Source organism: Pleurodeles waltl, chromosome 7 (genome assembly GCF_031143425.1).
Source record: "Pleurodeles waltl isolate 20211129_DDA chromosome 7, aPleWal1.hap1.20221129, whole genome shotgun sequence".
NCBI lineage: Eukaryota > Metazoa > Chordata > Amphibia > Caudata > Salamandridae > Pleurodeles > Pleurodeles waltl.
The window spans coordinates 1,371,752,678-1,371,772,763 of record NC_090446.1 but is presented as its reverse complement, the minus strand read 5'-3'; the positions used below and the strand labels follow the sequence as shown (position 1 = coordinate 1,371,772,763).

At 51.3% G+C, this 20,086-nt stretch overlaps 1 protein-coding gene across 1 annotated transcript in view; it reads left to right on the top strand.

Moving 5' to 3' along the window:
• The window catches only part of LOC138247052 (uncharacterized), a 249,316-nt gene that overhangs the window by 114,593 nt on the left and 114,637 nt on the right, over positions 1-20,086 (top strand). The window contains exon 44 of the mRNA XM_069201802.1: positions 15,434-19,784. Within this exon, the coding sequence (XP_069057903.1) occupies positions 15,434-19,784 (4,351 nt within the window). The remainder of the gene's footprint in view (positions 1-15,433; positions 19,785-20,086) is intronic.

Genomic DNA, 20,086 nt, shown 5'->3' with positions numbered 1-20,086 from the left:
GCCGGCCAAACATACATGCGCACTGAAGGGGAGTGCAGTGCACTCCCCCTCACTGCTCGTCACTCCCGTGGCTCCGCCCATTTACAAGAAAACAATAATAAACACAGTTTATTATCATTTTCTTGTAAAGGTTTTGCAGCAAGTGCAACATCTTTCTGTCTAATCACAACATTTACCAACATAAATGTGGTATGACCATGGGCGTGCCTTCCTCCCCCAGCTACACAAACCTAACAGTGGGCTGGTGGGAGAAGGAGATTGCACGGTGTGAAGGGAATTAAAGATTTTTGAGAAAAACACATGACTTTGTGATGTAGATGACTTGTTCATCAATGGCCCATTGCTAAGATTTCGAAAAACTTCATAAAAATGCACGTAATCTCTGATCCTCAGATTCACTTATGAAATAAGCAAAACAAGAGTGACATTCGTAGATATTGAGATGTACAAATCGGTTTTAAAGTTAAAACCTCATTACATAAGATACACAGTGCAACCAATCATTTATTACACATCAGCACTCAACACCACGACAGCCTGATGTGGAGTAACCTATACAGAGAAGTTCCTAGTTTACAGGGAACTGTGAAGTATTTTCCATATTTTGCCAAAATGACATAATGACATAATGAATGCACAATTTGTGGCAAAAACGTATTGTCCATGGACAGGCACAATAGAACGTCAGTGTCTGTTGTTCGTGGTGCTACTGATTTATATGTGTTTTTGCCACCAAAAACGGATGCATGGATGCATCCTGTGGTAAAATATAGCGCGAAATGATGGATTTGCATTTCACAAAATAATGTATAATTTTCCCATAATTTCACATAATTACCCGAAAGATAATTATTGGAATTTTGCACACCCTTGAGTGGTAACTTGTTGTTTCATTAGAGGTCTCTTTGTTAATGCCAAGCAAAATCATAATATTGAAAAATGTAACCTTTAGCGCTGTATTTTGGGCAACAAAAGCACCAACAATGTATTAATTGCTTGTTTCTAACATATATTTTTGCACAACATGAAGTGCTAGTTTGCAACTATACAGTAATGAATAAATACTTCACCAGACACCTGTACTAAGAAAACTAGATCACTACTCTTTTTGAATTTTTCATCACTGTTGAGTAGTGGTGTCACAATGCCACCTGCAGAAAGTTTTGATAGTAACTTACATTAAGCTGCTTGGAAAATGTCTTTGCAACAAATTACGACCTGTATATTACAGTGTTTATTTTCAAAATACAGATTCTATTTTCATTCTACATAGCCACAATTAAAATATCAAACTTACAAGAAGGAGCAAGCGACAAAAATATAAAGGAGGGTATGTGTGACGTTGTGACCATTGTTCGTAAGAAATTATAAACATATTTCTGTAGGTAAAGGGAATAGTGCAAGTCGTTTCAGAATTCAGTGGCCTTTAAAGAAGCCAGGCCTTCAGCCTTATTGTCTATGCAGTCACAGACTCGTAAATGACTTGTAATATCATCATAACATTTGGTAGCAGGTAATGTATCTCGTTTTGCTTACAAACACTTGCACCCTTTGTTCAGACAGCACTAACTCTCTGGTGTGTCTATTTCCTCCTGTCACCAGAGTGCCCACCAACGTGCCCACCACCTGAAGATTGCACGCCTGGGTTTTTCCTCAGCAAGGTGGAAACCGAAAACGTGTGCTGCAATGAGTTTGAATGTGGTAAGTATAGAAAAACAGTGCCTCAGGGCGGCTGTTTTAACATTCTGTGAGCTGATAGGCAAAGAAACTGTTGTCATGAAGAGGAGTCAAGAGCCAGAATGCAGTGCAGAGGAGAGCATGCACTACCCCAGCACAGAGAGCCTGCAGGGTAAGAAGAGGCATCTGTACAGCACAGCAGCGGATACTGCGCTGGTGTTGACCCTCCATCGCGTGCCATGCCAAACCAGGGTAAATCCAAAGCTAGCCTACTGGTCCCCGAAATCTTACTCTCACCACACATGAAATTTTACTACCATACGTGTCCCACACGTCCACCATCCATGCTCACAACACACACGGAATGTCAGCACAAGGGTCTGGGTGTTCATCTCAGTTGAACTTCACGCAAGTCGTTCCAGTAGGCCGCACTCCCCCCAAAACAGCAAAAAAGTTTGATCTGGATTATGAAACGTAAAGATTTGTTATGCTGCCAACGCCGCTAAACAACAAAGGGTATGGACGAGAGTCCCATGTCACTACAGAGCATCTGCTTGCTGTGCCCCTCTAAGTCATAGATTTTCCATGGCAAGGCCTAGGTCTCATTACACATACTAGAGAAGCATTGCTAGCCGGGTCCAAAAAGATAAGATACCATTTTAACATGCAGTTGGGTTACTCAGGGCAGGGGTCCATGCCTGTAAACCAGGCAGGGGTTATTGCTGTACCAACAGAATGGTTATGGATGAGTGGGGGGGAGATTGGAGTGGCCCACTCAAGCTCGTAGTAGTTACTGGGTAGTTAGCAGTCAGTCAGTGGGCAGGACACTTGGATTAGTAGTTGTCACGGAATTGTTAGTGGCAGATGAGCAGGAGGCAGTCCAGGACAGTAGTAGTCACTGGCTTGTTAGAGGTGAATGAATGGAAGAAGACCACACAGACTAGTAATAATCACTGACTGGTTAGTGGTGGATGAGTGGGAATGGGCGCCCAGGCTACTAGGTGTGAATGGTTAGGGATGGAGCAACCAAGCTTGATGTAGTCACTGACTGGTTATGTCTGGATAAGTGGGGGTGGGCTCGCCAGGCTTGTAGTAGTCACTGACTGGAATCGGGTGAATGAGTGGGTATGGCGTGAGCCATTCAAGCCTGCAGTAGTCACTTGCTGGTTTGGGGTGGATGAGAATAGGTGGGGGTCGACCATTCAAGCTAGTAATAGTCACTGATCGGTAAGGGTGGAAGAGTGGAGGTGGTCCACCCAAGCTAGAAGTAACCAATGTTTGGATAGGGTAGGTGAGTGGGTGGGCCACCCATGCTAATAGTTGTCAGTGTCTTGTTAGGAGACATCACTACCAGCTTTCTAGAGACTCCAAGTTTGTATTAATTATCTTATTTCTATGTTTTCAATATGTGGCTGTCTCCAAACGGTGCACGCTGCCATGCAGGCTATCTACCCTAGGCCAAACTGGCATGTGACATTAAAGTGTGTGGGTGCTAGGTTAAGGGCTAGCCCAGGTCTGCAGCCCACACCCCAGACCACAAGCCACTTATATTCACTCAAAGAAAGAGGGGTGCACATCCAACTGTCCTCTTTATCTTAACTATCTACTTGTACAATGCCTTTTTGTGAGTGTATCAGAGGTCAGATAAGATGTAACACTAAAACGTTTCTCTCTCGTTTTCCTTCCAGTGCCTTATACAACGGTGAGCATCACACCTGTTTCTTTGTACACTGCATGAAGTAATTGAGAGTCAGTCGGTTACTATATCACTGCATGTTTGGTATTCGCTATCTTTCCACCATCACCACCTATTTGTCACTACATATAATATATACTTTCACAATATTTTTGTGATGTTTTAATATGTGACATATAGATCTCATTTCTAATGATACTCACCTAGCTTCTGTTGTTCTACCTCTGCAGGTTCCTACAACTCCAACTCCTACAGTAAGTTGGATTATGATGCGATTATGCCCCAAAGTGTGTCTGTAAAATGATGCTTTCATGCCTAGCTGCCTTCTGTCATAGACTGCCTGTGGTTTAGCGCATCGATGACTAGAAATGACTTTCTAACACTTCCCATTCCCAGAAGCTCATTCTGCTTACTGAGCTGAGCCAATAGCACCACAAGGATGGGCTCTTGGAGGCAAGGAGTCCCATCCTGCTGTTGCTATCATAGGCATTCTGCTGACTCGCTTTTGAGAAGATGCATTGGGCCAAGCGCGCAGGAGGGGAGCTGAAGAATTGAAAGAACATGGGGAAAGTCAAGGCAGATCTTGCTCAGACCCACCAAAGTGGGGTTATGAGTATGTTTCGCCCATTTCTTTGTGTTGTGTATGGACCATGTAGTTAGTATAGGATGGCAAAAGATGAGAATCCAGGCCATTTCTGAAGGTCTTCTCAGCTAGCTGCTGCAATGTGAAAGAAAACTGAGCCAAGTACTTCCCACCAGCCGGAGTAGCATGGAGATAGAAATTGTCCAAAAATCACTGCTCTTACCTGACAAATTCTCTTCATCAGGATTTACCCTCTTCAGGGTTCCGGTTTGTATAATCGGCAGCCATCTTGTCTTGGCTTCCTACCACCCTTGACCAGATTACCTCCTAAAAAGGTTAAACTAAATCACACAAAGATCAAAGATGAATGAGCCCTGAAGGAGGGATAGAACGAAAGATGCCAGCAATGGAAGACAGTAATACGAGATAGGCTCCTGTGCTGCTATTTAAGTTTGGCTTCTTGTTGTCTTGTGTGTTTTTAAAGATGGCTCTTCTGCTTTGTGTTTCAAGCTGCATTCCACTCTCGCTCTCACTTTTCTCATTGCGATCCATTACATTTCAGATTTCGTGTTTGAATGTATTGTTTTTGTTCTGACTTTTGATACAGTAATGCTGCGATCTGTTATTTGTTTTCCTGCAATGTGCTGTGTTTTCTGGGTGATGCTGGGGTCACTAGAGAAGTGAGGAAGGAAATGAGAGATACAGAAAGGCAGTGTGGGGTGCTAGGTGTGACCAGTATACCCCAGAGCTTGGGCCTTGACTGATGCTTCTTTTCCCCCCATATCAGGACATGTGTCATCTGGTGACATGTGCATTGCCAGGCTGCAAGAAGACGGGGGAACTCCCTCACCAGCTCGATGAAGGCTCTGGAAAGGGTTCTGGAGAAGACCCCTGCTGTCCCGAATATGTGTGCAGTAAGTTGATAAGTGGCTTCTTAGTACTGTAGAATAATCCCAACCATCTTTACCAGTCTCCTCTCACAGTGCCTCCAGCCAGCCCCCCTCTCGTTGTCTCTTCTAGCAGAAAATATTCAATGTTTCTCACTGTCAGTCCTCGGGGCTCGAGCTGTCCACCTCTCTCTATTTCAGCTCCCAGTGCCCATCTGGTCCATCTCTCGCTGTCAGCTCTCAGGGGCCGTGCTGCCCACCTCTCGCAGTTTCTCTCAATGGTCATCAAGTCCATCTCTCGCTCTCAGCTGTCGGGGTCAGTGCTGTCCATCTCTCGCTATTTCAGCTCTCAGGGCTCAGTCTTGCACACCTCTTGGTATTAGGGCCTGTACTGTCCAACTTGCGCTGTTTTTAGCTCTCAGTGCTCATCTAGCCCACCGTTAGCTGTCAGTTGTATGGACCTGTGCTGTCCACCTCTCACTATTTCAGCTTTCGGTGTTCATCTAGATTTAGGTATCAGTATCTTTGCTGTCCACCTCTCCCTATGTCTGCCCTCAGTGCTTATCTAGCCCCTCTCTTGCACTGTCTCAGCTCTCGGTGCTCAGCCAACTAGTCTCTTACTGTCTAAGCTCACATGGGTCAGCCATTCATCCCTGACTAGCTCTGCTTTCTTGCCAATCGCTCTTTCCTCTTAGTTGTGCACTCACTCCACACCTCTCAGTCTGTACTTTCAGGGTCCTCCACCTCACCTCTTACAGACCCAGCTCTCAGGATTCACCCATTCTGTCTTTTACTGTCTCAGCTGCATGGGCTCCCCCAGTCCCTATCTCATGGACTCAGCTGTCAGGGCATCCGGTACTTCTCTCACTGTCTCAGCTGTCACTCCATCTGCACTGTCTCCCCTCCAGTGGGCCCATTCAGGCTATACATCCCTTACACTCTCTGAGTCTAAGCCCTCATCCTTTCCAGTCCTCCCTGTCGAAGATCCCATGGGGCCCATCCATTTCACTTACGACTGTCTTTGATTTCAATGTCTCTCCAGGTGCCTCTCACCATTTCCGCTAAGAGAGCCCCTCGAGCCTACTATTACGGCTTGAGTGCTCACAAAGTCCTTTGGTTTCCATCTCACCTTCAGGATTTCACGATCTCAGGCCTCACCAGCCCATCTCCCTCACTATCTCAATTCTAAGTACTCGTCCAGCCACATCTCTCACTGTCTCTGATCTCAAGGTGCCAGTCAGTCCATCTCTCGCTGTCTCAAACCTCTATGTCCCTTCCAGTCTATCTGTCACTGTTTTAAGTCATCTAACGGGCCCATCCACTCCAGCTCTCATTGTCTCGAGCATTTCCAGTCCATCTCTCACTGCCTCAAATCTTAGGATCACATGGAGACCATCAATCACTGTTTCAAATCTCAAGGTCTCATCCAGTCTATCTCACTGATTTAAATCCCTTCACGGGCCCATTCACTCCAGCTGTCACTATCTCAGGGACCTATCTAATCCATTTCTCACTGTTTCAAGGCCACATCCAATCAATCTCTCACTGTCTCTGATCTCAAGGTGCCAGTCAGTCCATCTCTCACTGTCTCAAACCGTGATGTCTTATCCGGACTATCTGTCACTGTTTTAAGTCATCTCACGGGCCCATCCCCTCCAGCTCTCACCATCTCAAGGGCACATCCAGACCATCTCTCAATGTCTCACATCTTAAGATCCCATACAGACCATCTAACACTGTCTCAAATCTCAAGGTCCCATCCACTCCAGCTCTCACTATCTCAAGGGCACAACCAATCCATCTCTCACTGTCTCAAGGGCACACCCAATCCTTGTCTCACTGTCTCACATCTTAAGATCCCATACAGACCATCTAACACTGTCTCAAATCTCAAGGTCCCATCCACTCCAGCTCTCACTATCTCAAGGGCACAACCAATCCATCTCTCACTGTCTCAAGGGCACACCCAATCCTTGTCTCACTGTCTCACATCTTAAGATCCCATACAGACCATCTAACACTGTCTCAAATCTCAAGGTCCCATCCACTCCAGCTCTCACTATCTCAAGGGCACAACCAATCCATCTCTCACTGTCTCAAGGGCACACCCAATCCTTGTCTCACTGTCTCACATCTTAAGATCCCATACAGACCATCTAACACTGTCTCAAATCTCAAGGTCCCATCCACTCCAGCTCTCACTATCTCAAGGGCACAACCAATCCATCTCTCACTGTCTCAAGGGCACACCAAATCCTTGTCTCACTGTCTCACATCTTAAGATCCTATACAGACCATCTAACACTGTCTCAAATCTCAAGGTCCCATCCACTCCAGCTCTCACTATCTCAAGGGCACAACCAATCCATCTCTCACTGTCTCAAGGGCACACCCAATCCTTGTCTCACTGTCTCACATCTTAAGATCCCATACAGACCATCTAACACTGTCTCAAATCTCAAGGTCCCATCCACTCCAGCTCTCACTATCTCAAGGGCACAACCAATCCATCTCTCACTGTCTCAAGGGCACACCCAATCCTTTTCTCACTGTCTCACATCTTAAGATCCCATACAGACAATCAATCACTGTCTCAAATCTCAAGGTCCCATCCACTCCAGCTCTCACTATCTCAAGGGCACAACCAATCCATCTCTCACTGTCTCAAGGGCACACCCAATCCTTGTCTCACTGTCTCACATCTTAAGATCACATACAGACAATCAATCACTGTCTCAAATCTCAAGGTCTCATCCAGCCTATCTGTTACTGTTTTAAGTCATCTCACGGGTCCATCCACTCCCACTCTCTCTATCTGAAGGGCCCATCCAGACCATCTTGCATGGCCTCACACCTCAAGCTGGCAGTCATCTCCACACCTTTTTTTCTGAGGATGCTGTGTTCTTTCAATCTAAGCATCCAGTACAGTGGTTCTAAAGAATGATCTTGCACGGTAATGAACTGAGGAAGGAGACATGTCCCTCTCTTGGGAGCACGTCTGCTTCTGCATCGCTTGTGGACCCTGCACAACGCGAGCTTTGTGTACATAACAAGGACCGGGGTCTCGCTCCACACTCCAGTAACGCTTGGTTTCCTTGTTGTCTTTCCGTGTGCCTCCGTCACCAGAGTGCCAGACGTGTCCCACTCCTCCAGCGTGTGGCCGTGGGTTTGACACCGAAGAAACGTTTGATGTGAAAGCTGACTGTTGCCCAAGTTACCGTTGTGGTAAGGACAATTTAATGAATTAAAATACACCGGGATTCTCATTAAACCTGGTGCAGAAACCGCAAAAGTGTACGCTATTCAGAATGCTGCACATTTCTCCTAATCCCGCACACTTTAAGAAATGTGGTAATATCGTCTCTGATAGCAAAACACACCGTGAATAAAAGTTGGTAATGCCGTTCCCGATAGCACAAATACACCATGAATAAAATGGTAATACCGTTCCTGATAGCAGAAATACACTATCAGTAAAATGTGGCAATACCATCTCTGACAGCAGAAATACACAAGGAATAAACTGTGGTAATACCGTCTCTGATAGCAGAGATACACCATGAGTAAAATGTGGCAATACCGTCTCTGACAGCAGAAATACACTACGAGTAAAATGTGGTAATACCGTCTGACAGCAGAAATACACTAGGAATAAAATGTGGCAATTCTGTCTCTAACAGCAGAAATAAACTATGAGTAAAATGTGGTAATACCGTCTCTGACAGCAGAAATATACTAGGAATAAAATGTGGTAATACCGCCTCTGACAGCAGAAATACATCAGGAATAAAATGTGGTAATACTGTCTTTGATAGCAGAAATACACTATGAGTAAAATGTGGCAACACCGTCTCTGACAGCAGAAATACACAAGGAATAAAATGTGGTAATATTGTCACTGGTAGCAGAAATACACTATGAGTAAAATGTGGCAATTCCGTCTCTGACAGCAGAAATACACCATGAGTAAAATGTAGTAATACCGTCTCTGATAGCAGAAATACACCATGAGTAAAATGTGACAATACCGTCTGATAGCAGAAATACACCATGAGTAAAATGTGGCAATTCCGTCTCTGAAAGCAGAAATACACCATGAGTAAAATGTGGTAATACGGTCTCTGACAGCAGAAATACACCATGATTAAAATTTGGCAATACCGTCTATGACAGCAGAAATACACTAAGAGTAAAATGTGGCAATACCATCTCTGATAGCAGAAATACACCATGAGTAACATGTGGTAATACCGTCTCTGATAGCAGAAATACACTTTGAAAAAAATGTGGTAATTCCGTCTCTAACAGCAGAAATACACCAGGAATAAAATGTGGTAATACCGTCTCTGATAGCAGAAATACACTTTGAAAAAAATGTGGTAATTCCGTCTCTAACAGCAGAGATACACCAGGAATAAAATGTGGCAGTAACTGTCTCTGATAAACCGGATGCTCAGTGTGGGATCCATGTGACCAAATAGGCTGAAAAAAAACAATGATGGAGACAGAGTCATACCACCTGCTTCCAAAATCTCCACCGTCAATAAATACTTCCATACAATACCATCAACCTTTTTTTAAATTCGTAAATACTACCAAACCCTCTTCTCATCTGCCTTTAGTCTAGGATAATGTACAGTTTTTTTTTGCATGATTAGGAGGTTGCTAGTGGTTTAGGTGTGCTAAATATTCTATCAGACACGTTTTTGACTGTTTGCCGTTTATGTCTTATCAACCTTTGTCTTCACATAGTTCTCGGTTGTTTGGGTTAATAAAAACACAGGTGTAATAAGCAAACCACTAACCTTATTCACTCTTAATTCCCTTTCAGTTCCACAAACAACAGTGGTAAGTTCTGCGTGCTTTTCTTCATGTTATATATATTTGCTTAAATGGGGTGTCCCAGTTAATTATTCCTGTGTATCCTCCTCTTTGGCTGCCTGGCATGAGGGTCCTTGTACTTTCTAGGCACAGAAATGTAGCGGGCCACTCAACATGTTTTTGTCCTGCTCCCAAATGGCCTCCCACAGCATCCTTACCAGATCAGCATTATTGCCCCGTGTTTTCAAAAGCCCATCCCAGCGGCTCCTTTTACAGAATCAAGTCCACCACCAAAGGAGCCTAGTCGCAACAAGCCTGGTTGCCCAAGGGGGTATTTTTCCTACAAGTAAACGTACACAACAGTGTCTAGACTGTTCTTGACACAAAAGACCTCAGAGGGTCTGCAGCGTTGTCCACGCGTTATCATCCTTGTTGTTGCTTCTTTTCCCTATCCGAGGCCCAACTATACTCCCCATCACACTGTTCTGGAAACAAACCCTGCTGGGTCTCCCCCTTTGCCCTTGCTCTCTCACAGCTGTTGCTAGCCCACCCACTGTGTTTATCCCACCACTGTCCTGTCGATTGTTGCCCACATTTTCCAATTCTCTCATTCATCTCAGATCTTCCAGCACTCATCCAGTCCACTTGTGTTAAGGTTCTCTTGAGTCTTGTGTCCATCCCAGCTCACCCAGTCTCCACAGTCCCTCCTGTTCTCGAAGAAAACGCCGGCCCTGAACAGTGATCAGGTTTTTCAATTCCCTCAGTGTTCTCTGGAGTCTTTCTTACCCACCCAATCTCCCCGTCCCTTCCGTTCTCGAAACACCGGCCTTGAATGTTCAGATGTTTCAGTTCTCTCAGGGTTAGCGTTCCCTGGTGTCTATCCGTGACCACCCGATGTCCACAATCCCTCCTATTGTTGAGCAGAGGCCTTGGATATTCTTAGCAGATTTTGCACTTCGCTCAGTGTTGGTATCACCCAGCCTCACCCAGCCTCCAGTCTATTCTCTGAACAAAACACCTGCCCTGAATAGTCTTCAGATGTTTCAGTTCTCTCAGTAGTACTCTTAGTGTTCCTCGGAGTCTTCCTCAGCCCAGCCAATCCTCGCATTCCCTCCTGTTCTTGAAACACGGGCCCTGATTGGTCCTCAGATTTGTCCTTTCTCTCTCTCGCTCCTTTCTGTCTGCCCCAAGTGAAAAGATACTCCAACGTCGTTTTCAGATTAAATACAGTATCTTTTATTCCAGCTACAGGATAACAACCAACTCTGACAGATTCTTGATCCCAACTGCCTGCAAGCAGCTCTCAACATTCCAGCCTCTTCCCCACATCTCTAGGCAACCAACATGTCACCACATTCCACATTCCAACACCAAGGATGTCCATTTTGCTTTTCCTCTTCTACTCTTGCCAGTGTGGAATCAAGATACCATTGTTAGAATATTGTCTGACATAAATATCATATATAAGAATATTGCTCCAGTGCAGTTACCAATGCAAAACCTACAGCAAATTGACTGACATGTTTGTAAACGAAATCTGAGACATAATGTTGATGTCACGTGATGTTTCTGGCTATGATGATGTCACAACTGCACGGACTTCTGCTTTAGTCTTGATATCACCGCAGTACTGCTGACCTTCCTTGCCTCCAGCCCTTCTGTCGTATTATTCTACCTTTCATATGTCTCACCAGAACGTACCCACTTCCCACCGTGCTCCATTGAAAATAATATAAAGAATGCTACGGGGCATTCAAATGGTGACTACTTGCGGTGCTTAATTTGTAAAGTAATAAGTGTTGGGGCCGACGTTTGCTCAGAAGCTACCGCAAGCTCTGCAGAAAGTCGTGGTACTGCGAAGTCTTGATTTCCCTTGATTCTTCTGACACTCCCTGCCTCTCAAGCGAACTCCTGCACATCATGTTTCATCCTGCTTTCTCCTGTTGTCACTGTTTTTACGTTTTTCTCTTCCTCCTTCTTTCCCCCTTTTGTGTTTTTCCTTCTCTTGTTCCGGGTCACAGTCTGATGAGGAGAAATAAGTGCCAGGGGACCCCAACTGCAACCACTGGCTCAAATTAAGCATTCATTGTTTGGATGGCAAAGGTACTAATTATCTGTCTCTTCAACGTTTTCAGGTTCCGCCAACAACACCCACCCCACATGTAAGTTTCATGGATGCTCTTTTTATAGGGGTAAAGCTGGCAGGCCAGAGGGAGGGAGCAATGAACACAGTGTGTCAGCTGAGATAGGACTGTCATCATAGAGCACAAGAAGTAATCACTGAGGTATTGGATCTGACTTATGTGGTTTGTATGTCACTCTACAGAATCCATGTCAGGGTGTGACATGTGCAGAGAAGCCACAGTGCACGAAGATCGGGTCACGACTAATCGAGCAGGATGGCTCTGGGGAAGACATGTGCTGCCATGAATATGACTGTGGTGAGTTGTTGGGCTAATACTAGGTGTAGAGGCATACCTGGAGGGGCAACACTTTGCAGATGAAACATTAAAAAAAAATACTGAGAAGCCTCCAGGTTACAGATTTACTGTAAAAAGAAGAGCAGTTGGCAGCACACACTGAGTACAAAGAGGACATCTTTGCACGGTGGTTGAGAGGGTGGTGGCGATACATGGGAGGTGTTTGAAAAGTGATTCTTGATCATCTAATACAGCTAACACTGTGTTCATCCTTTGCCTCTCAGACAATCACAGATCTCAAGGCCTGTCCAGTCCACTTCCCTATAACATCACTCAGGGCCTGTCCAGTGCATATGTCACTGTCAGATCCCTGATGACATGTCAAGTGCATACATCATTGGTTCTGTTCTCAAGGACCATCACTCCGTATCTCGCTGTCTCAGCTCTGAGGTCACATACAGCCCATCTCTGACACTCACAGCTCTCAAGGCCTATACAGCCCACTTCGCTGTTACAGCTCCAGTGGTTTGTCCAGTCCATATGTCACTTTGTGATCCCTGATGGCATGCCTAGTGCATACATCACTGATTGTGTTCCAGTGTTCATCATTCCATATCTCACAATTTCAGATCTCTAAACCCACCAGTCTAACCTTCACTGTCTCAGTTCTGAGGTCACATCCAGTCCATATCCCACAGCCACAACACTCTAGTTCTTTCCCGTCCACCTTTCACAGCCAGTGCCCATGGTGTCCATTCATCATATCTGACTGTCTAAACTGCCACGGTCCGTCCTGTCCATTTTCCAGTCTCAAATTCTCATCGATTTCCACCTTACATTATTTACTCAGAGTTAGACACTTTATTCAATCTAACAACTGAGTCATTCCTGGCTCATGTGACCCAACTCTTCCTTCTCTTCTGCCTTGGACCATACTGTTTCCAGTTCTTCCTACTCTGGGCTGCATTGGAAACCAGCTCCTAGTTCCGCCCTTATATTTCAGGGGATATTATACATAGCATTGCTCCATGGCTCCCTTGATCCTTCTTCGGTGTTTCTTCTCCTTCAGCCGAGTTTGCTGCTGTCAGCAGTATTACTCCACCTTAAGAATCTGTACCTGCGGGGATCCTATGTAGAGATTTAAAATGGATCTGCTAATGCTCCACATTCTGCCCTAAATGTATCTGTTACTATTGTCAGCATCTGGTCCAGGCTTCTCCAACTAGTAGCTTGTGAGCTACTGGTAGCTCTCTAGCCACCTGTAAATAGCTGTCCTGGGTGTAGACCAGCTTACTAAGTTAGAAGGTTTTGCTTGGTTTAATTAATATACATATACCAAAATAGGGACTATATATTCAATGGGAAAATGTGATTATTATTAGAACTCATAAGCGGATATTTGGTGATCGCGGATAGTAATCTTGCATATGGTGGCCACTAATGCAATCTTGTCCTTTGTGGTCACTATTAGAACACTAATAATATTAGTAGCTCTTGATGATTTTCATTGAGGTCATGTTACTGAAAAGGTTGGAGAACCCTTATCTGGCCTATGCTTTGCTTAGCGAGAGAGCACCGGCTTCTAACCACAGTTGTATATAATTAACCCATTACAGCCCAATCTAAACTTGTGCAGCTCAGCACAATTTTCATGATACTTGTGGCCCTTTACAATGTGTTGTGCCATGTGAGCACCTGTGCAAAGTTCTAGTAACTGTAACTTGATTTACTCCTTTCTTACCCCACGTACCTCCTCCCCCAGTGTTCAGTATAGTGTGCTGCTGTGTGCCTGTTCTTCTGGGGTTCGTCAAGTGCACTGCTCTTTGCCTGCCCCTGTGGGGTTCAACAGTTATACTGCTGTGGGTCTGCTCCTCTGCGCTTACGTGTGGCTGCTCCTCTGGGATTCAACTGCTGTGTGCCGGCTCTTCTGGGCTTTGACCACTGCGCTGCTGTGTGCTGCTGCTCTGGGGTTTGACAGCTTCCCGGCTGTGTGCCTACTTCTTCAAGGTTCAATCGCTGCACTCCTGTGTGCTTGATCCACTGAGGTTTGACCGCTGTGCTGCTGTGTGCCTGCTCTTAGTGGGTTCGACTACTGCGCTGCTGTGTGTCTGCTCCACTTGGTCAACCGCTGCGCTGCTGTGTGCTGCTCCTCCGGGGTTGCACCTCTGCACTGCTGTGTCCCTGCACCTCTGGGTCAACCGCTGCACTGCTGTGTGCTGCTCTTCTGGGTCAACCGCTGCACTGCAGTGTGCTGCTCTTCTGGGCTTCGACTCCTGCGCTGCTGTGGGCTGCTCCTCTGGGGTTTGACAGCTGCCCTGCTGTGTGCCTACTTCTCCAAGGTTCAATCGCTGCACTCCTGTGTGCCTGATCCACTGAAGTTTGACCGCTGTGCTGCTTTGTGCCTGCTCTTACGGGGTTCGACTACTGCACTGCTGTGTGCCTGCTCCACTAGGTCAACCGCTGCGCTGCTGTGTGGTTGCTCCTCTGGGGTTCGACCTCTGAACTGCTGTGTGTCTTCACCTCTGGGTAGACCGCTGCACTACTGTGTGGTTGCTCCTCAGGGGACTGACAGCTGCACTGCTGTGTGCCTGCCTGCTCCTCTGGGCTTCGACCACTACGCTTATGTGTGGCTGCTGTTTTTGGGCTCGACCTCTGCACTGCTGTGTGCCTGCTTCTCTGGGGGTTCGACCACTGCACTGCTGTGTGCCTGCTTCTCTGGGGGTTCGACCACTGCACTGCTGTGTGCCTGCTCCTTTGGGGTTTGACAGCTGCACTGTTCTGTGCCTGCTCCTCTGGGCTTCGACCACTGCACTGCTGTGTGCCTGCTCTTCTGGGCTTTGACCACTGCGCTGCTGTGTGCTGCTGCTCTGGGGTTTGACAGCTTCCCGGCTGTGTGCCTACTTCTCCAAGGTTCAATCGCTGCACTGCTGTGTGCCTGATCCACTCAGGTTCAACTGCTGTGCTGCTGTGTGCCTGCCCTTACGGGGTTCGACCTCTGCACTGCAGTGTGCCTGGCTCCTCGGGGGTCAACTGCTGTACTGCGCTGTGCTGCTCCTCCGGGGCTTGACCGATGCCCTGCTGTGTGCTGCTCCTCTGGGTCAACCGCGGTACTGTGCTGTGCTGCTCCTCCGGGGTGTGACCGCTGCACTGCTGTGTGCTGCTCCTCCAGGGTTCGGTCGCTGCACTGCTGTGTGCTGAACCTCTGGTCCGACCTCTGCGCTGCTGTGCGCCTGCACCTCTGGTCCGACCTCTGCACTGCGGTGTGCCTGCACCTCTGGTCCGACCTCTGCGCTGCTGTGCGCCTGCACCTCTGGTCCGACCTCTGCGCTGCTGTGTGCTGCTCCTCCAGGGTTCGGTCGCTGCACTGCTGTGTGCTGCACCTCTGGTCCGACCTCTGCGCTGCTGTGCGCCTGCACCTCTGGTCCGACCTCTGCGCTGCGGTGTGCCTGCACCTCTGGTCCGACCTCTGCGCTGCTGTGCGCCTGCTCCTCTGGTGCGACCTCTGCGCTGCTGTGTGCCTGCACCTCTGGTCCGACCTCTGCGCTGCTGTGCGCCTGCACCTCTGGTCCGACCTCTGCGCTGCTGTGCGCCTGCACCTCTGGTCCGACCTCTGCGCTGCTGTGTGCCTGCACCTCTGGTCTGACCTCTGCGCTGCTGTGTGCCTGCACCTCTGGTCCGACCTCTGCGCTGCTGTGTGCTGCTCCTCTGGTCCGACCTCTGCGTTGCTGTGCGCCTGCACCTCTGGTCCGACCTCTGCGCTGCTGTGCGCCTGCACCTCTGGTCCGACCTCTGCGCTGCTGTGCGCCTGCTCCTCTGGTCCGACCACTGCGCTGTGGTGTGCCTGCACCTCTGGTCCGACCTCTGCGCTGCTGTGGGCCTGCACCTCTGGTCCGACCTCTGCGCTGCGGTGTGCCGGCACCTCTGGTCCGACCTCTGCGCTGCTGTGTGCCTGCACCTCTGGTCCGACCTCTGCGCTGCTGTGTGCCTGCACCTCTGGTCCGACCTCTGCGCTGCTGTGTGCTGCTCCTCTGGTCCGACCTCTGCGCTGCTGTGCGCCTGCACCTCTGGTCCGACCTCTGCGCTGCGGTGCGCCTGCTCCTCTGGTGCGACCACTGCACTGCTGTGTGCTGCTCCTCTGTTCCGACCTCTGCTCTGCTGTGTGCCTGCACCTCTGTTCCGACCTCTGCGCTGCTGTGCGCCTGCTCCTCTGGTGCGACCTCTGCGCTGCTGTGTGCCTGCACCTCTGGTCCGACCTCTGCGCTGCGGTGTGCCTGCACCTCTGGTCCGACCTCTGCGCTGCGGTGTGCCTGCACCTCTAGTCCGACCTCTGCGCTGCTGTGTGCCGGCACCTCTGGTCCGACCTCTGCGCTGCTGTGTGCCTGCACCTCTGGTCCGACCTCTGCGCTGCTGTGTGCCTGCACCTCTGGTCCGACCTCTGCGCTGCTGTGTGCTGCTCCTCTGGTCCGACCTCTGCGCTGCTGTGCGCCTGCACCTCTGGTCCGACCTCTGCGCTGCGGTGCGCCTGCTCCTCTGGTGCGACCACTGCACTGCTGTGTGCTGCTCCTCTGTTCCGACCTCTGCTCTGCTGTGTGCCTGCACCTCTGTTCCGACCTCTGCACTGCAGTGTGCCTGGCTCCTCGGGGGTCAACTGCTGTACTGCGCTGTGCTGCTCCTCCGGGGCTTGACCTATGCCCTGCTGTGTGCTGCTCCTCTGGGTCAACCGCGGTACTGTGCTGTGCTGTGCTGCTCCTCCGGGGTGTGACCGCTGCACTGCTGTGTGCTGCTCCTCCAGGGTTCGGTCGCTGCACTGCTGTGTGCTGCACCTCTGGTCCGACCTCTGCGCTGCTGTGCGCCTGCACCTCTGGTCCGACCTCTGCGCTGCGGTGTGCCTGCACCTCTGGTCCGACCTCTGCGCTGCTGTGCGCCTGCACCTCTGGTCCGACCTCTGCGCTGCTGTGTGCTGCTCCTCCAGGGTTCGGTCGCTGCACTGCTGTGTGCTGCACCTCTGGTCCGACCTCTGCGCTGCTGTGCGCCTGCACCTCTGGTCCGACCTCTGCGCTGCGGTGTGCCTGCACCTCTGGTCCGACCTCTGCGCTGCTGTGCGCCTGCTCCTCTGGTGCGACCTCTGCGCTGCTGTGTGCCTGCACCTCTGGTCCGACCTCTGCGCTGCTGTGCGCCTGCACCTCTGGTCCGACCTCTGCGCTGCTGTGCGCCTGCACCTCTGGTCCGACCTCTGCGCTGCTGTGTGCCTGCACCTCTGGTCCGACCTCTGCGCTGCTGTGTGCCTGCACCTCTGGTCCGACCTCTGCGCTGCTGTGTGCTGCTCCTCTGGTCCGACCTCTGCGTTGCTGTGCGCCTGCACCTCTGGTCCGACCTCTGCGCTGCTGTGCGCCTGCACCTCTGGTCCGACCTCTGCGCTGCTGTGCGCCTGCTCCTCTGGTCCGACCACTGCGCTGCGTTGTGCCTGCACCTCTGGTCCGACCTCTGCGCTGCTGTGCGCCTGCACCTCTGGTCCGACCTCTGCGCTGCGGTGTGCCTGCACCTCTGGTCCGACCTCTGCGCTGCTGTGCGCCTGCTCCTCTGGTGCGACCTCTGCGCTGCTGTGTGCCTGCACCTCTGGTCCGACCTCTGCGCTGCTGTGCGCCTGCACCTCTGGTCCGACCTCTGCGCTGCTGTGCGCCTGCACCTCTGGTCCGACCTCTGCGCTGCTGTGTGCCTGCACCTCTGGTCCGACCTCTGCGCTGCTGTGTGCCTGCACCTCTGGTCCGACCTCTGCGCTGCTGTGTGCTGCTCCTCTGGTCCGACCTCTGCGTTGCTGTGCGCCTGCACCTCTGGTCCGACCTCTGCGCTGCTGTGCGCCTGCACCTCTGGTCCGACCTCTGCGCTGCTGTGCGCCTGCTCCTCTGGTCCGACCACTGCGCTGCGTTGTGCCTGCACCTCTGGTCCGACCTCTGCGCTGCTGTGTGCCTGCACCTCTGGTCCGACCTCTGCGCTGCGGTGTGCCTGCACCTCTGGTCCGACCTCTGCGCTGCGGTGTGCCGGCACCTCTGGTCCGACCTCTGCGCTGCTGTGTGCCTGCACCTCTGGTCCGACCTCTGCGCTGCTGTGTGCCTGCACCTCTGGTCCGACCTCTGCGCTGATGTGTGCTGCTCCTCTGGTCCGACCTCTGCGCTGCTGTGCGCCTGCACCTCTGGTCCGACCTCTGCGCTGCGGTGCGCCTGCTCCTCTGGTGCGACCACTGCACTGCTGTGTGCTGCTCCTCTGTTCCGACCTCTGCTCTGCTGTGTGCCTGCACCTCTGTTCCGACCTCTGCGCTGCTGTGCGCCTGCTCCTCTGGTGCGACCTCTGCGCTGCTGTGTGCCTGCACCTCTGGTCCGACCTCTGCGCTGCGGTGTGCCTGCACCTCTGGTCCGACCTCTGCGCTGCGGTGTGCCTGCACCTCTGGTCCGACCTCTGCGCTGCGGTGTGCCTGCACCTCTAGTCCGACCTCTGCGCTGCTGTATGCCGGCACCTCTGGTCCGACCTCTGCGCTGCTGTGTGCCTGCACCTCTGGTCCGACCTCTGCGCTGCTGTGTGCCTGCACCTCTGGTCCGACCTCTGCGCTGCTGTGTGCTGCTCCTCTGGTCCGACCTCTGCGCTGCTGTGCGCCTGCACCTCTGGTCCGACCTCTGCGCTGCGGTGCGCCTGCTCCTCTGGTGCGACCACTGCACTGCTGTGTGCTGCTCCTCTGTTCCGACCTCTGCTCTGCTGTGTGCCTGCACCTCTGTTCCGACCTCTGCGCTGCTGTGCGCCTGCTCCTCTGGTGCGACCTCTGCACTGCTGTGTGCCTGCACCTCTGGTCCGACCTCTGCGCTGCGGTGTGCCTGCACCTCTGGTCCGACCTCTGCGCTGCTGTGTGCCTGCACCTCTGGTCCGACCTCTGCGCTGCTGTGGGCCTGCACCTCTGGTCCGACCTCTGCGCTGCTGTGTGCCTGCAACTCTGGTCCGACCTCTGCGCTGCTGTGCGCCTGTACCTCTGGTCCGACCTCTGCGCTGCTGTGCGCCTGCACCTCTGGTCCGACCTCTGCGCTGCTGTGCGCCTGCACCTCTGGTCCGACCTCTGCGCTGCGGTGCGCCTGCTCCTCTGGTGCGACCACTGCACTGCTGTGTGCTGCTCCTCTGATCCGACCTCTGCTCTGCTGTGTGCCTGCACCTCTGTTCCGACCTCTGCGCTGCTGTGCGCCTGCTCCTCTGGTGCGACCTCTGCGCTGCTGTGTGCCTGCACCTCTGGTCCGACCTCTGCGCTGCTGTGCGCCTGCTCCTCTGGTGCGACCTCTGCACTGCTGTGTGCCTGCACCTCTGGTCCGACTTCTGCGCTGCGGTGTGCCTGCACCTCTGGTCCGACCTCTGCGCTGCTGTGTGCCTGCACCTCTGGTCCGACCTCTGCGCTGCTGTGTGCCTGCACCTCTGGTCCGACCTCTGCGCTGCTGTGTGCCTGCAACTCTGGTCCGACCTCTGCGCTGCTGTGTGCCTGCACCTCTGGTCCGACCTCTGCGCTGCTGTGTGCTGCTCCTCTGGTCCGACCTCTGCGTTGCTGTGCGCCTGTACCTCTGGTCCGACCTCTGCGCTGCTGTGCGCCTGCACCTCTGGTCCGACCTCTGCGCTGCTGTGCGCCTGCACCTCTGGTCCGACCTCTGCGCTGCGGTGCGCCTGCTCCTCTGGTGCGACCACTGCACTGCTGTGTGCTGCTCCTCTGATCCGACCTCTGCTCTGCTGTGTGCCTGCACCTCTGTTCCGACCTCTGCGCTGCTGTGCGCCTGCTCCTCTGGTGCGACCTCTGCGCTGCTGTGTGCCTGCACCTCTGGTCCGACCTCTGCGCTGCGGTGTGCCTGCACCTCTGGTGCGACCTCTGCGCTGCTGTGTGCCTGCACCTCTGGTCCGACCTCTGCGCTACGGTGCGCCTGCACCTCTGGTCCGACCTCTGCGCTGCGGTGTGCCTGCACCTCTGGTGCGACCTCTGCGC